The 18,609-nt window shown below is 41.3% G+C and overlaps 1 protein-coding gene across 3 annotated transcripts in view; it reads left to right on the top strand.

The window, feature by feature from the left end:
- SOBP (sine oculis binding protein homolog) overlaps positions 1–18,609 on the top strand; it is a 117,517-nt gene that overhangs the window by 11,262 nt on the left and 87,646 nt on the right. For all 3 annotated transcript variants that reach the window (XM_072141847.1, XM_072141844.1, XM_072141846.1), the window contains one exon: positions 15,566–15,704. In XM_072141847.1, coding sequence (XP_071997948.1) covers positions 15,566–15,704 — 139 coding nt within the window. The remainder of the gene's footprint in view (positions 1–15,565; positions 15,705–18,609) is intronic.

Here is an 18,609-nt window from a genome sequence, read left to right as displayed (position 1 = left end):
TAATTTTTGTCAAGTAACTTTACAGTTACGTTTTAAGCTATAGACACATCAGAATCAGAAACATCTCTTACTAGATGTTAAGACTGTATAGCTCACAGAGGATTGCCTTGGAAGAATACCGTTTGGCTTTGAGGGGTATTTGGCTTGGACTTCTTTTTAGCCTTTAAAAGCAAAGGGGTTGACCAGTACTTACTTTTGATGGCTTTGCTTAGGATAGACATCCACTGGTAAATAGGGGGGTGGGGGCAACAACCAGGCCCTGCACTGATGAACTGTTCAGAGCCCAATAAACACTGGGACACTGAGCCGGAAGCAGTTTGCTCCATTTCCCTGTTAGACTGCAAACTGTAAGTACAGCTGTGACTCTCCCACCGATCAACTATCGATGCCCTATCAAGAGCATATGCCATCTATAATTCTGGCCAAGAATTATCCCTTGCAGAGTTCTTCAAATTGTGGAAAAGTGAAACATATTAAAAAGTAACAATGTGTATTGCCTTACTAAAATCAACAATAAAAGTTACTGACATGTCTACTGACACATATTTTTATAAGTAACTTGCACATTGTACACACTTTGCCTGCATTCACATGGCCGATGGCGGACGTACATACGGCGACATATATAGATTGGATATACGTACTGTCGTATAGAGCAGTATGGTGCAGCACCATACCGTTCAATAGCCGTGAAAAGATACGGCATGTCCTATCTTTTCTTGGATTATGGCGCCATGCCCCATGTTTCGCTATGGAGGGGGGTGAGGGTGAGCAGCGCTCACTCCTCTCCCGGCACCGTAGTACCGTAGCACGGCGGGCACACGTCTGTGTGAATGCGGCCTTATACTATTCATTTGCAGCTGTGAAATGATCAAAGATAGAAAGTAGACTAGAGAGGTTATTTATAAGAATAATCTTTATTTATATAGTGCTTTACAAATCATAGGGGACGTATACAAATGTATAGGCAACATATAGAACAATAGGAGTGAGGGTCCTGCTTGCAAGAGCTTACATTCTATTCGAACGAAGGGAGTGACACAAGAGGTGATGGAGCTTTTATAATGGTCCAGCCATTCTGCTGCTTGAACCAGACATCAGCCACCTTTTTACATGAAAAGTCAAAGGTGAAAGTGACTGCAAGGAAGCCTAGGGAATAGACTAAGATAAGGAACAGAGGTAGGGAGGTGCAGCATTATGCAGAGCTTTGTGTATGAGGGTTATTATTTTAAAGTGAATTCGGAAGGAGACAGGCAACCATTGCAGTGATTGACACAAACTGGAGGCATCCGTGTAGTGTTTGGTCTGAAAGACTGGCCTGGCTGCAGCATTAGGAATAGTTTGTAGAGGAGAGAGTTTAGTGAGTGGAAGACCAATTAGTAGGGAGTTACAGTAGTCTAGTTGAGAGCAACAATTAGCATTTTAGTATTTTCAATAGTCAAAAATGGGTAGATTCTGGAGATGATTTTGAGATGCATGCGGCAAGACTCGGTCCAATACTGATCTCACAGACCATGATGGAGAAATCATTCTTGGGTTGGTTAGTATATGGTGGAAAGATAAGGAGTTCAATCTTAGATTAAGTTTCAAGAAGAGAGAGGACACAATGTTAGAGATAGTTGAAAGACATTCACTAGTCTTCTGGATTAAGGCAGGGGTGATGTTACATGCAGAAGTATACAGCTGGGTATCATCAGCATAGAGATGATACTGGAAACCAATCTGCTGATGGTTTGTCAGATGGGGGCAGTATATAGGGAAAAGAGAAGAGGACCTAGGACTGAGCCCTCAGGAACTACGACAATGAGAGGAAGATGAGAAGAGAAAGATCCAGAAAAGGAGACACTGAAAGTGCAGTCAGAGAAATAGGAAAAAAACACAGCAGGGCACATTTAGTTAGGGCTTTGCGCCACACTTTTGTCCGACTGTGCACGTTCTTCTAGGCTAAAATGGCTTTCACAGGTATTTAAGAAGTGTCTGCCCCGCTATTGTGTCGCACGCGACCCTATTGTGGTGCAGCTGCACTAGCCTCCATGCAACAAAAATTAGGGGGTGTGCTGTCAGTCTGTCCGACTGATTCGGACCAAGCACCGTATTTACTGTCAGGCCAGTGCGGGGAAGCGAGAGAGACATGATTTCTGGTGCACAATCTCAGTGAATTGCCGCACCCAGCATTATACACGGAAATTTAAGTGTGTCCTTTAGGCCAATGTAGCAAAGCTGGTGGTCCACAGTATCGAACGCTGCCGATAGATCCATAAGAATGAAGAGCCAATAGTCGCCTTTGGATTTAGCAATGAGGAGATCATTGGAGTCAGAGCAGTTTCAGTGGAGTGCAGAGAGCGGAAACCATATTGTAGTGGGTCAAGGAAGGGTGTTAGTTGAGAGATAGTGGGCAAGTCAAGAATAGACCAGGCGTTCTAGGAGTTTGGAGATGAAAGGGAGATTAGAAACTACTCTGTAGTTAGTAGCACTGGATGGGTCCAGGGAAGGTTTCTTTAGTAATGGGGTAACAACTGCATGTTTGAAAGAAGAGGGGATGACACCAAAAGAGAGAGAGAGAGAGATTGAAGATTTTAGTGAGGTGAGAAGTTACTGCTGGAGAGAGAGACTGTACCAGATGTCAGGGGATGGGGCACTGATACAGGTTGTGGGTCCCGCAAAGGAAAGGAGCCTGGACACCTCTCCCTCTATCATAAACCCCCTCCAGTTTTCTGCCCCCCTTCCATGTCTGTTATGATATATTTAAAAGCACCTTTTAGAGAGGTCCCATATCTGTGGCAGCACCAGAAATAGTCGAGACTTCTTGTTTTCCTACCATTAACTTCAATGACGAGCCACGTACATGTACATTTACCTGTGCACTAACCCAAAATCAAGGCAGAAAACAGAGAAGTACTGCAATCGATTTTCTCATCTCTGCACCCCGGTTGCTCTGATGAGACACTATCCTGAACTGCAGATTTCTGTTTCTATCTTGTTATCAATCCCATAATGCCTCTGTGCTGTATTACATGAGAAGCTACAGAGTGTATAATATATGCCTGTTGTAAGGATAGCTAATAATTCTCTCTATATTCTGCTAAAGGTCTAAGAGACCATACGTATGTAAGTTAGAGAGGTTGCTCTGTCATATTCTTCATTTTATACCTGTGTGACAGGAACTCTCCATTAATTCATCAGCTTATCCTCCATGACATGCCAGAAACTTTGGTCTGTGTTTTTTTTTGACATCACCTAACACTGCTAATAAAAGGCAGTAAAAGTTTTGTTTATTCTAGTAGCCCCATGACCAAGGCTTAACAGAATAGTTATCAACTTGTATTCTTGTTGAAGCCCAATGATTGACCCTTCATTGTTCAGGACATCCAACATTTGACAGTAATATGTCAGTAAGGGCTCATACGTGTAAGCCTCTTCATTATGTGGACACAGTCTTCATTATCTGGACACAGTCTTATTGCAAGTCATTGGTCGTATTCATACCCCTGCAACGTACGCTTGCAGAAAAAGAATTGTGCATGCTCCACTGTGGTATTTCAGACCAATCTAAAACAATACAAAACAATAAAGTCAGGAAAACAGATCCTTACACACTGCTGGAAAACCTGAATAACTACTTTCAATGCAGTTTTGTTATAAGCACTGTATTAGTGTCCACAATGTACATATATGTATTTTGGCCTTACCCTTAGGCTGCATTCACACGGACATGTATTTCTCCAGTCCTGTATCTACAGGCTGTATTTCTGTATAAATACGTGACGTTTTTCATCCGTATGCAGCACGTATTTAACCCGTATTTTATACATGCCCATAGACTTTTAGGGCATACAGAACTGAAATACGGGAGAAAATAGGACATGCTCTATATTTTTATACGGCCAGTATACGGTCCGTACACTCCAGTGTCAAAAACGGCAATATAAATGGTTGGACGTATTGTCCATTGAAATGAATGTGGCTGTATGTAACCCGTAAAAAAACGGTACGTATACGGCCGTTTTTATACGTCCGTGTGAATGTAGCCTTAATCTTTTTTTTCTCTACATGTGTAAGTGTTGGGCAGGATATTAAGTAATTTACCAATAATGAATTCCCCCATTAGGATCACATAACCCTCCATCTGTGGTCATTTTGTGGACAGGAATGTCTGACTGATGAGATAACAAACAGGAATCTGTACTTTACATATCAAGAAATCTGAGCAGAACTTTTTATAAACTTTGATAAATTACCTAATATCCAGCCACAACACTTGCACATTGCAAAAGACATGACCCCCTATAATGTTCTCATCACTTAGCATATTAATTACCATTAATTACCTAGAGCAGCTAGCAAGAATATGACCTTAGGTACCTAGGCTAAAAACTAACTTTAAAGGAAAGCTGTAACTGGGAAAGTCATTTTTACATGATGACAGGTTCCAATAGCCTTTGTATTAAATAATGCCTTTGTCATGCATCTGAATAATTCCACTGCTTTTTAATAGTTCCTTTAACATTTCCTGACTCCCTGTCAGCAGCGTGTTGTGAGCCCCAGGGGCCATTCAAACAAGCATTGCATGTGACAGTGAGCTGACATAAGCTGGGAGCAGAGGGTAGGCTGAGGGAGATGGGTGAGGAGGAGGGAGGTGCCATTTGAACTGCTATTCCACCCACCAACGCAGATATGCATATTAATTCTACATATGAATAAGAACAGCATTTTTTGTTGCTGGTAGAACAAAAAGTAGGGCTAGAATTAGATGGGAACACTGTATAATGAACATGGCATTTTATGGAACCCAACTTAAGAAAATTTCAATGCTGGGATAAATAATTTCTCTTCACAGAGTAGAATTCCACTCTTTCCACCTACTTCACCAAATTAAAAGATGTACTGAAAGGTTATATCTGTAAATTTTTTTATCTTTGACCTAGCACATCCTACGGCTCTCTATCTTACTATTTATGTCACATTTGGGATCAATTTTACCATTGAAATGTAGACAATAAAAGCAGAGCATTTCCATATAGTAAGATATTTTAAACTATGTAGCTTGCTTTTTTAGCAAGTGATGCCAAAACTGTTATATTTTGCTTCTCTTAAATAGCACTGTATTTTCCTGTAGCAATATTTGTAAAAGGTTTGGTTTAGGAGGCCACACAAGTTGGAAATATCTAACTTTTTGACCACAGGTTGTAGCATAAAAGATCTTTTCATGTACAACTCATTGACATATCAACGCTTTTAATGAAATATATAAACTAGGGCTACATTCTAGAAAAATCTTAACCTTAAATATTTATATGTAATATATTAGCATGTTATAGATTCTCCTTACCTTTTTCGGCTATTTTCACATAGTTGTAGCAAATTTCTTACACTCTAAATCAGTCTGCTTTTATCATGAAACCAAACAGCTACTACTACATTTGTTATGTGTCTATTTAATACCATTAGTGCATAGCAGATGCACTGTGGTAAATATTTATGCACATGAGATGGGATGGAATTCTTGGCCAAATTGGCATATTTGACCTTAAAATTGATCATGGGGTTTCCACATTAACATTACTGATGATGACACTGACATTGAAACTGGAAGAAATCTGCAACAATTAGGTGGGGGCTGCTGGATATTTTATTAATGAGGGGATGCGGTTGAACGTTTTATTAATGAGAGAAGGCTGTTGGACACTTTATTAATGAGAAGAGGATGCCAGATATTTATTAATAAGTGGAGGCTGCTGCTGGACACTTTATTAATGAGGGGAGGCTGTTGGGCATTTTATCAATTAGAGGAGGGTGCTGCTACCCACTTTATTAATGAGAGGAGACTTCTGCTGAACACTATTTATAAGAGGAGAATTCTGACGGGGACTTAATTAATGAGGGGGGACTGGTGGACGCTTTGTTAATGAACGGAAGCTGATAGACATTTCATCAAGTCTGCTGCTAGACACTTTATTTATGAGGGGAGACTTCTGCTGGACACTTTATTTATAAGAGGAGGCAAGTGGACACTTTATTTATGAGGAGAGGTTAATGTTATATGTACAGCATATTTGTGTATTGTTTGGGATGGGGGGTGTCAGCAAGACTTTAGGTATATGGAGCCCAGATGCAAAATTCATACCAGTTCCCACTGGGATCTTGTTACACCACTGGGAGGACTTATTGGACTGTACATGCATATATTGGGACAAGTCTTCACCCTCCATTGTGAGAACATATCGGGAATCAGGCTGACGCAGGGCAAAAGCTTTATGTATTTAAAGCTTCAGAGTTAATGAACCAATGTGCATTCAGGCAAACATTAACATTAGTATACTGTCACTGGTTCCAGGCATACAATGAAGGTATATTGGACATCACATGGTCACATTCCCAGATGATGTGTGGTTCTAATTGGCAGGTTAAGTTGCCAAACATGTTTATAGGTTGCATTAAAAATCCCTTCTGTCACTTACATGGTCACTCCATTTATGATTTATAGTGCTTGGTGTCTGGGTTTCGCATAATAGGTCCCGGTTTCTTTGACACCACCATCAACCTGGACATTTGTAAACAGTCTTTGAATCAGCTGGACCATTGTTAGGTAGTAGAAGGTTGCTTCCAAAATGGAGCTACATGTTATATGCAATTTGCTTGGAGGACAATGAATCCTTTTCAAGCAACAAGGTAATTTCTAGGATTCTTTTACCATCATTATTGGCACATCTGGCACCACCAGTATTTTACCATTGGGGTATGCACAAAAAGACAATAATGAAAAAGACTTGCACTGTGGAAGATTTGGAGGAAAACACCAGGAGATTGCTGCTATTCCCAATAGGTTTGGGAACATAGAGAGCCATGTCAAAATGTGTCTCCCAGGAAATGGAGAACACTTCAAGTATTACATGCAATGCAATGGATTACGCATACATCAAGGTATGAAGCACATTTTATGGCTCAGATTGCTTCATCCTAACAGGAGTTACACAAACAGTGTGTACATGAAAAGAGACAGTATTTCTGGCCTTTATGTGACTTGAATTGTGTATTTTTTCGCAGTCTCTATGTGAGGCTCTGCCCTTGCTTGTGAAATGTTCAGTTCTCCCTGTGCTGCAGGATGGAGACCTTGCTGCTGTGACTCCTCCGCCTTCCATAGAGCTTAGAAGTAATGTGACAGCGCTGGTACATTCCTCCTCTTGTATATTTCTGGAACTTGAGGGATTGTGTGTCAAGGTAAATGAGTGGACCCTATTATCCCATTTCACTATAAAATGGAGTCAAGGAGGAAATGTTTTACATATGTTGTTGCTCTAAGTAGCCAGTTACATGGACATGCCTTCAGTGCCACAACTCTACGCAGATGATTTAGCATAGCAGATAAATCTTAAAGTAATTACAGAAAATATTATGTGCAGCGCTAAAGAAATCTCTGTTGCACATACTCCAGCAGAAGTGCTGGTTCAGCCTAATTAGTGGTGGATATTCTTATGGATTTATAGAGCTACTAGCCATGACAAACAGCTCTAAAAGAGTTTGGATTCTTCCTTGTTAAGGTTGTCAGCTACTGTTTGCTCCAGCAACCTCTATTCCTTTGTTCTAGCCTATTGATTAGACCATGGGACTGTAATGACTGGCAAGGAATCATGCTGATATTAAATGGCTTCAATAAGCTAGAGAGCATGTACAGAGACATTAGAGTAGTCAAAAGTCCTGGATAATCACTAATAGAAAATGCAGTACAGTGCAGGGTTAATGTGAATAGAAGAACTCACGTAGACACCTTGATTTTGACACTGGCAATAACATAGAAAATTGGAGAAGCAATATACAGTCTATCTTAGTACACTTGCACAGTATCTTTTGCTCAGGCCAGTTAAAGATACTTTCTAGAATATGTGGAGTATAAAAGCATTTCTGCTCCACATATTCTCACAAGGCTACGCTAAGCAGTTTGAAATCTTCTTTGAAATGTCATCAATTTAGAATGTTATAAAGCAGTTTGTTTCAACTGAAATAGACAACCGCTTTTCGAAGATGGAACACAGATCATCTGATCTACAGTATATCAAACCCTGGGGGTAAGCTTTCATCACCAGGGAAACAAGGGCATCATTACATGGGATTGCCATCCGTTTACGTTGTGAGCATGCAGGGCCCACCATTACCATGGTTGATGCTAAGGCAAATACAATTAAGAGAGGCTTGAACAATTACATTCATATAAAAAAGACATACATTACTAGAAATTGAGCTGTTGGACATCCATTGTAATATATGGATTGACTATAGTACTCCAGTTCAGGACTGAGATTTATTCAAGGGAAACCTGTTTAACTCTAGCATATTGCACACAGTTTGGGCTGTATTTTTATAGTTACTGGTTACATTTAACCCCTTATCAGCCATTTTTTTTTATCATTCTGACGCAACCCCGGAAAAATCTGAAGTGTTACATAGGGAGACAGGGGACACAGATTTATTATCGACTTTCAAATGGTAAACCAGTGGAAATTTTTATTTTTCCCTTGCTTTAGGAAGTGTCGGCTCCACAATATTGATGCATTTCTGACACTTTCACTGAAGTGCTCAGGGGGTGTTCCCAGAACCCCTCAGTCCTGCAGATTGACAGGCTGTTACAATGAGCAATACATGTCTCACCCAACTTAACTTACTAAGACCCGTTGCACCAATACATTGACCAAACGTGTACAATTTACAATGACTAAAATTGCACGAGTGTGATCAGAGTTTGGTTAAATTATCAGTCAGAGTAATGTCCAAGTGTTGTCAGATGTAGAGTAGGACTGCACTCGAATGAGAAAGTAGCATGTGTGCAACTGGCCTTGAAAATTGTACGATTTTGTTCAGTAAAAATCATCCCAGTTTGATCATTAAGCAAACATCTGCAGAGTTTTCCAGGGTGGGATAAGGAAGACCACACCTCTTTCAGTTACCTTGTAAGGCAGCTCCCTTGACAACAAGCATGACTTGCAAGAGGCCTTATATCCATCCCAGAAGGAGCAGACTCCCAATTGTAGACAGCACTGTTTCAACCTGATTGGGTCTCCTCAGTACAGCATAAGCAGGGCTGGTTCTAGACAAAGTGGGGCCCTGGGCAAAACAAAAAGTGGGCCCCAAAATAAAACTATTTTATGACCAGTCACAGTCAGCAAGTGGCTCCATTTAGTTTGGTAAAACAAACTGTAATATGGGAGAATTTTATAGGAGATAGATGATAGGGAGATTTATGGGCAGCACGGTGGCTCAGTGGTTAGCACTACAGCCTTCCAGCGCTGGTCAACATCTGCAAAGAGTTTGTATATTCTCTGTGTTTGTATGGGTTTCCTCCGGGTCCTCCGGTTTCCTCCCACACTCCAAAAAATGACAGGTAGATTGAATGGATTGTGAGCCCCATTGGGGACAGGGACTGATTTGGCAAGCACGGTGCAGCACAGCGTAATCTGTGTGCGCTATATAAAGAATTATTAATTATAATTATTATGATAGAAGATAAATATGAAAGATGATAGAGATTTCTAAATGCAGAACTATAAAGTAGATTATATATACAGTAGATGGATATGAGAGATATAGTGAGATATATAAATGGTCAGATTATAGGAGAGAGATAACTAGACAGATAGATATACAGACAGGAGATGGATGATAAGGTCTTCACCCAGGAATTCAACCAAGGGACATTAACCCTTTCACGCCAGGCATTTCTGGATATTTTGTTGCATTATTGACCAGAGCAATTTTTACATTTTTTACAAATCGAAAACACAGCAAAAAGAATTAAAGTAAACCTAACAAATGACATATTTTCTGAAAGCAGACACTTGCCCCATTTTCAAAATTGCATTAAAGAGTTCATAGACATAGACACCTTCATGCAATTTTGATTCAAACTGAAACATTTTATTAAAAATACTTAAAATTTGACTTTGATGGCAAAAAATGTGCTCCAAAAAGAAAATATTTACCTTCACATATCCTAAATGTAATAGACAGACATTTATAGAGTTCACAAATGCCCCATATTCATACTAAAACTGTAACAACTAGATATCTGCTTTTCAGCTACAAATTTTAAGACAGTCACAACCTGCAAAATATAGCAATAAAACAGAATAAAAAGTAAAGGCGTAATAAAACCTATATAATTTTGAAAGCAGACAACCAGGCGATGCATTTGGCGTCACACAGATCTATCATTATAGATTCTCCCTTACACAATGGTAACCCAAATAAATAACTATATATCCATAAACCAAACTAATGAGATAGCAAAAGTCACATTTAGATGTGTGCCAATGTATTAACTGTGCCATAACAGAACCCTCCGCGCTTCAGAAGAATGAGAGTGAGAACATCATAACCAAGGTGTAAATAATGGAGGATGGTGTGAAATAAAAACTTTATTCCAGAACATGTGTGTGTTTTTTGTGTTACATATAACTTTATGGACATGTTCTGGGTTGCGGTGTTAATATATAATAGCGACATTAGGCGGAGAAGATCGAATGTTCATTGTATCAGTTAGTGTTCGAAAAAAAAAACTATCACAAAATAAAAGGCAATAAAAAAGAATGTGTGTTCTTAGATAGTTCTGCATAGAGAAGGGTTACAAACATGAATATTAGTTGATAACATTCCTTATCAGAATGTAGTAACATATAAAGTGAATATTTCCATTATCTGTGAGGTGCAGCTGCTCCTGTGTGCAGCAAATTCTCCCTGTATCCTGATGGCTAAGAATCTGGAGGGCTCACACTTCAGAGGGCTGTATCTCTGGCTCTGTGACACATAGAACCTCACTTCTTTTTTTCTATGAAAGAAGAGAGTCTCCTCTTTTATATGAATCTAAGTTTGTGTTTCTTAGTGTCAGGAAAACGGAGCTATTAACTGTTAAACTGCCGTCAGGAGTGATTTTTTTTTATATAAAAATGGCACCTGATATTCTCACTTTAAACCTGAATATCTTTGGATCCATAGCACCTAGAAACACAATTCACACAAAATTCTCCCCTTTCAGCAATGGGGCCCTAGGCAATTGCCCACTTTGCCTACCCATAGCGCCGGCCCTGAGCATAGGGAACTGGTTTGGCTGAGTGAGAGGCTTGTGACTAGGGTCAGGAAGTAAGAGGTCTACTTAAGAAGGCCACCATGTAGGCGTTTGAAGTCTTATATCCATGGTGGCCTTAATTGGCAATCTCTACAAAGAGAACTCTTACTTCCTGACCGTAATCACAAGCCTTTCACAAAACCAAACCAGTTCCCTATGCTGACTTGGGAGTCTGTTCCTTCTGGAATAGATATACTGGTTTGGTTTTAATCCCGCATCATGTCATAAGGCCTTTTGTAAGTCATGCTTGATGTCAAGGGAGCTGCCTTACAAGGTAGCTAAAAGAGGTGTGGTTTTCCTTATCCCATCCTAGAAAACTTTGCATATTTTCCCATAATCCCCCTAGTGGAGCATCCATGGCTATAAGACTCCACGGCCTACATGGTTGCCTTACTTCGCAATCTCTGTAAGGAGAACTCTTACTTCCTGAACAGAATTCTCTAGTAATTTCCACCTGAAAAGCCATGCACCAAGCCAAGCAGTTTTCTGACTTTCCTGGCCACAGGAAAAGGGAATGTGCCCTAGCCAAGGCGCCAGAAAATTCAGTCTGAGCGACAGAAATTTGGGCATAAACTAGACCACGTAATAGCTGGTCAAAAGTTCTACTCCACTGTTCTGATCTACTTCAGGTAAATCATCCAGCACAATTTATCTGGCACATTATTATTACATTATTAAAACTTTGACTTGATTGCATCTATTCACGATAAATCTCATTTTTTCAGTCCTAGTGCTATCCAACGATGCGTTTTTTTGAAGATCTAATCGTGTTTCAGCTGTGTCAGATTTTTATCTTTTCTCAGCTACTTCAAACTCATGAAGGTCAAAAATCGATGCGTTTTCAAAATGCATGCGTTTGTTAACGGACTTTTTAAAAACAGGTTCAAAACACCCCAAGTGCCACCGCCCTTAGTCATGGCCCCATCTGCCCATTTAAATTGACATGTGTATGTAGATTGCATTAACCAAAATCTAGTGCTGTTCATGAGATTAGGTACAATTGTCAGACTTAACATTTACCTGTCTAGGAGGTGTATTTCATTACATGTCCAGACATACAGTAGTTGTCAGCTATGTAATTATATTAAATAAAATATTAATTGCCACTGGCAGCTATGTGTTTGTTAAGCTATAATAGTCTCAGCTGTCATTATGTAGCCTATAACCCCTGGGTTATTTCTTGCACATCGAAGATGTATACAAATGAAGCATGTAATTTTCTTTCGTATGTATTAGCGACTTTACTAAAGCAATTGATTTCATTTGTCAAGCATATTTTATGGAAAATCTGGTATGAAACCTCTGCCATTAGTTGCTTTCTTGATGTGGAAGGACTCAGTCTGTCTCAGCAACTTACTCAGTGCCAATTAAAATTACCATGTCATTAGTATAAACAGAAAAATACCATATTGTAATACATTATAATTGAGTAATTGAGTGGCAGAAAACCCAGATTGCATTGCAAGGAAATTTGTTATATATGTAAGGCTGCTGTAAAATCTTTTTCCATAGAATAGACCATCTTTATTAGATTGGTGGGGGTTCAGTCTTTTGGCAGCACCCGGTGTTTAGCAGCCACGCTAAGCTGAGTCCACTTTTTACTTTCCACAGTTTACTTTCTATAGCTCCATACTTTTAGTGGCCGCTGTGCCTGGTAAAACAATTCACTACTTTTATTCAAGAATTTCATTTTAATGGGACAGTTTGCAACCCAGGATGAAAAACAGGGAACAACTCCGAACAGGGTAGTTTAACCTTTTAGATTCCATAGTAACTATCAAGTTACACAAATGTGCAGTGGTTTCCTCTTTCATCCTCTATAGATGCCTATTAGTACCAGGCTAATGCTGGTTGTCAGTTTAAAACTTTTGGTTGTACAGTGTAGTATACTGTAACAAGTATTGCAAGCAATAAAAGGGAAAAGCATGTTCAAGTATCCCTGTGGGACATAACCAACTGAAGTTTAAGAAGAAATAAAATTGTTAAAAAGACAAATAATAACTTAAAAAATGGGAGAAATTAACAGGCCATGATTAGTACTCTGTCCTCTTAGCAGGTTGGGTGGGGAGGTTACTGCGCCATGCAGTGGGCGGAATGGGGCCGGAACGCCCTGAGTCTACACACTAGCTATAGCTTGTGCCAGGTTTAGGCCCAGGCTATAGCTCAGTTCTATGCCAGGCTGGAAATGGGTTGCAGCCTCCTGATGGCAATGGTATACGTCAGTTATGTGTCAGGTATAATCGAAATATTTGTATCTGTTCTGTGACAATAACTGATGTGGAATACTAATGACGAAAGGTGTGAAATGGCTCATCTGCACTGAAATGACAATTTTAGCATGTTATTTATACTGTTTGATAAGTGGTGAAATATGTTTAATTAATTGTCCCTTTATTATATTCCCTAACAAGAAAGTGTTAATAGATTTTACTCAGAATGTTATTACTATTCTACTAGCTATCATATGCCAATCTTAGACAAAAATAAAAAAAACCTAATGGGAACATTTATCTGGACTTGAACGCCAGTTTTTTTGTCATACATGCCCTTAGCGGACCCGAAGTGATTATGATTATTTCCTTCATACCAGTTCCATGGCAAGTGGGCGTGAAGGCTGTGAAGGGGGTGGTGCCAAATAAATGTCCCCCCCCCCGGATAACGACCTTACTGTCTGCAGCTTGTATCTTTCTCTTCTCCTGCTGCTTGCCAGCAGGAAGTCTGTGTGTGTGTTAGCTCGTCTTGTAAGTCAAGGGTGGAGGCTGGGGTGCAGAGAAGAGGCAGTGCAGCATCAGACAGGAGAACAAAATGTCCTGCCTGACTCTACACTCCTGATTTAGTGTCGAACTGGGACAACCAAAGTTGTATACACCAGGACTGATAGAGATAGGTTGGAATTTGAACGGAGCTTCAATGGTAGTCATAGAAAGAGCCTACCTAATGATAAATCTCCCCCAATGGGTCCAGGAAAAATAATGAACAGTACTTGGATGGTTGCTAGAATATACTCTTGAATTTCAGAAAGTTAAGTTTAATAATTATGAATGGCAGCCGTTTGTCGTTGTTTCAGCGAATGATGAAATCCCGCCCCTCTGTGGCACCCGATATATCAGGAGGCTTTGGTCTGTTTGTTCTTTGCATTTGTTCCTTTTGGAAACACTTAAAAGGGGTTAGCCAGGAATAAATTTTGATGACATATTCTCAGGATAGGCCATTCATAGGTGCCTGTGAGGGGCTAACACATGGTCCGCACACTGATGTGTTACATAAATAGAGGGACATGGCACCGGAGCAGTTGGCTCCGTATGCCCATTGAATCTAAGTCCATCAATGCAGCTTTCATTACTTTCATTTTCATTTTGGGGGTTTAGTTCTGTTAGATGTGTCTTTGTTTTGTTTTGGCAATCTGTTTTGGCAATCATAAAGCCTTTTCCCAAACTACTGTAACACTTTCATAGCTAAGGAGCAACAAATTTCCACAATTTTAAAATTCTTATTCTTATGAAATTTTTGTGGACACAAAGAAAAGACCTTTCATATATTGACTTTTGACACACACTCTCTACATACATGCACTGACCAGTGCAATAAATAACAGTACTAATCAAATGCAGCTTATTAAACAACCGTGTTGCAGTACATTGCCAAAATAGTACATCTGTGTTAGACCCTGCCTCTGGAGAGGCCACCGGCTGTCATAGAAACCGATCACAGTCCCCCAATGAGGTCACAGGCAGCAATCTCAACGAAGTTGGCGATGCACACAACAGTGCTGTCGCATTCCACCGCAAACATAGGCAGAGTATTAGGATATACACTCAGTTAGCAGGGACTACATATATGTGGTTAAGAGGAGACACAATTTGCAAAGGAACACTGGGCAAAAAATATCTAAGAGATTGGGAAGATGTAGGGGAGAGGAGTAGCTGAAGCTGCTGTCTGTATAATTCAGAGATCAATGATCATTTTCTTACACTATAATAATAATAATCTTTGTTTAGATGTCGCCATCATATTCCGCTGTGCTTTACAGATCAGGAGGTACATATACTGTACAGATAAAATAAAACTTTAAAGAGTAATAACACAGTCTGAATGCCCTGCGTACAATCTATGAATTTGTGGCACAGGCATTCGGCTCAGTCATGTCATGGTACATACAACGGCTGAGAGGATCTGTGTTAGCTGCAAAATACAGCTAGCTCATGTCCAAAATACCTTTGTAGGCATGAGGTCTTCATGTCTTTGGCCTTAAATCATTTGTAACATAGAATACATACATTCTTGTAGTTATTATCGTTGTTAAAAAATGTTAATGTTATGTTTTTTATATACCTTAATTGAGCAGAAAATAAAACAATCTTTCACTTGTAAAATACTTCATTACCTTGTGAAATTTTTTTTTTGCGTCCACAGATCTAAGAAATATTTCAAATGTTCTTTTTTCCTTTTCAGAACTTTGCAGAGAATACCATGAATGAGCTTCTTGGCTGGTACGGTTATGACAAGTTGGAGCTGAAAGACGGAGAGGATATTGAAATTAAGAATTATCACACAGATGGGGAAGGACAGCATCATATTTCTGTTCTTAAAGGTAAATGAACTTCTGTAGGCAAAAAGCATCATGACCATTCAGAGACAATATATGTGCAGTTGCAGAGGAGCTAGTTTGATTATGCATGTGTGCAACTGGACTAAGACAGCAAGCATATTTATCTCGGAATTTCACTCTGCACCCCTTTATTTTATAAAGCTGCCTACCTGTGTGTAGCACTACTATATTTTCTACAAATTCCCATCTACTCAGCAATTCTGATAATAAAGAGAACCTTTCACATGAAAAATGCAGTCTGGTCAGCAGGTGGCATGTTATAGAGCAGGCGTGGCTGAGCAGATTAATATATACTATTGTGAGAAATAAATTTCTATGATATTTTTTATGATGAAATGTCAATGATTGCCTGACTGTGATTTGTGTATGTGCAGTCAAGAGGTGAAATATAATTGGATAAATGGCAACCTTGGCTCAGTTCACACCAGCGTTGGGGGGAATTTTGTTTTAAGAGAATGTAAAGGAAACAAGAGCAGAATTTGAATTGAAGGTACGGTAGTCTGTTCACCTTCAAAACACCATAGACTTCAATGTACAGTAGGTATCCATCAGGCCCGGCGTCAGCACCCGGCTGACCTGGGCAAGTGCCGGGGCCCCAGAGCTCCAAAGGGGCCCACGACGACAATGTGGCGCCGTATTACGGGGCCCAGGTTCACAGCTGATTGCAGGAGGTGGGCGGGGAGGTAGTGGGACGGGCCCGTGGGAAAAGTATAATTCACCATCCACTCCTGTCCCGTCCCTTTACCTCCGCTGATTGCTGCTGAAGGAACTTAGCAGCCCCGCCCTGCCCACCTCGCATGTTGCCGGCCCGTCCTGCGGTCCCCGGACTGCCCGCTTCACATGCGGCCCGGCCTGCGCGCCTTCCGGCCGAGCACCTCGCATTCAGCCCCGTCTGCCGCCTCATGCTCGACCCGGCCTGCGTGCCTCTCGTCCAGCCCGGCCTGCGCGCCTGATGTCCGACGTGACCGCCTTCTCCTACACGGTCCACTTCACCTGCCACCAAGTCCCGACCAAGTGACATCCAGCTGGGGTGAGTAGAATTGATACATATGTAAATGCATGTATATTTGTGTGTATGTATGCTGTATACACTGGATGTGTGTATATATGCTGTATACCAGTGTGTATGCTGTATATTCTGGATGTGTGTGTATATGTGTTGTATCTACTGGATGTGTGTGTGTGTATATATGCTGTATATCTGTGCGTATGTGCTTTATATACTGGATGTGTGTGTATATATGCTGTATATCTGTGCATATGTGTTGTATATACTGGATGTGTGTGTTGTGGAGGATTTGGCCCAGTAGAGACCGTGGTAGCGGGGTGCTGGGATGCAGTTCAAGACAGGGACACCAGGGTACAGTCCAAACAGGTCTCGCCTGCGTTTATTGCAGCAAAATAAAACCAGCCTTTACATTCAGGTATTTGAATAAACAAAAGAAAACCTACCCGTCAGGGTGCTAACTATACAAATAGTCCACTAGCTCACACTAACCAAAGATCACGTGGCTGCTCCAGACACACAGGTCAGAGCTGTGTCCTCTCAGCCTCCTTCCACAGAGAGACAACCCACTCAACTCTGCTGAGTCATTTTATCCAGGCTAATTAGGCTGTTCCCACCACCTGTGTCCAAGGTGCTGGACAAACCCACCTCAGCACTAAGGCCTTGCATAGAAGCAAAACCTAGGGGAAACATACCGCCCATCCACAGTTAACCCCTTCAGTGTCTCACATACCCTCCCCCTCTGTTTGACCCTGTGGGGACGAACATTTTTGGCCATCAGACAGTGGGTACGGGATAGGGCATCGGCATTCCCATGCAGCTTTCCTGCTCGATGTTCCACCGTGAATTTAAAATTCTGGAGCATTAGGAACCACCTTGTGACCCTGGCGTTCCTCTCCTTGGCCTGACTCATCCAGGTTAGGGGAGAGTGATCAGTCACTAGTGTAAACTGCCGCCCTACCAGATAATACCTCAGGGATTCCAGAGCCCATTTGATCGCTAAGCACTCCCTCTCAACTATACTGTAGTTCTTTTCAGGAGGTGTGAGCTTGCGGCTCAGGAATGTTACAGGATGTTCCTCACCCTCCACTACTTGGGACAGGACAGCCCCCAAGCCCACGTCAGAAGCGTCAGTCTGCACAATAAAGGTCTTGGTGAAGTTAGGGGTGATCAGTATCGGTCCCTCACACAAAACCGTCTTAAGTCGCTGAAACGCCCCCTCAGCCTCTTCACTCCACTTTACCATCACCGCCCTGCTACCCTTGGTCAGGTCAGTCAGGGGTGCCGCTATGGTAGCAAAATCGGGGATAAATCGGCGATAATAGCCCACTATGCCCAGAAAAGCCCTCACTTGCTTCTTGCTCAAAGGTCGTGGCCACTGCTGGATCGCCTCTACTTTATTTACTTGGGGTTTGATGACCCCTCGCCCAATACGGTACCCCAGGTAACGGGCCTCTTCCAGACCCAGTGCACACTTTTGGGGGTTCGCTGTCAGCCCTGCTGCCCTCAGGGAGTCTACCACTGCTTGTACTTTGGCTAGATGACTCTCCCAGTCGCTACTATAGACTATGATGTCATCTAAGTAGGCCGAGGCATAACTCCGGTGAGGTTTTAGCACGAGATCCATTAACCTCTGGAATGTGGCGGGAGCCCCATGTAGCCCAAAGGGGAGTACCACGTACTGAAAAAGCCCATCAGGGGTAACAAAAGCGGTCTTCTCTTTAGCCCTGTCAGTCAGGGGTACCTGCCAATACCCTTTCGTCAGGTCAAGGGTGGAGAAGAACCTAGCCTGTCCAAGTCGTTCTATCAACTTGTCAACCCTGGGCATGGGATAGGAATCAAATTTGGACACCTCGTTCAACTTCCTAAAATCATTGCAGA

Source organism: Engystomops pustulosus, chromosome 3, assembly GCF_040894005.1.
Source record: "Engystomops pustulosus chromosome 3, aEngPut4.maternal, whole genome shotgun sequence".
Lineage (NCBI taxonomy): Eukaryota > Metazoa > Chordata > Amphibia > Anura > Leptodactylidae > Engystomops > Engystomops pustulosus.
The sequence above is the reverse complement of the archived record's forward strand: the minus strand, read 5'-3'. Positions and strand labels throughout refer to the sequence as shown.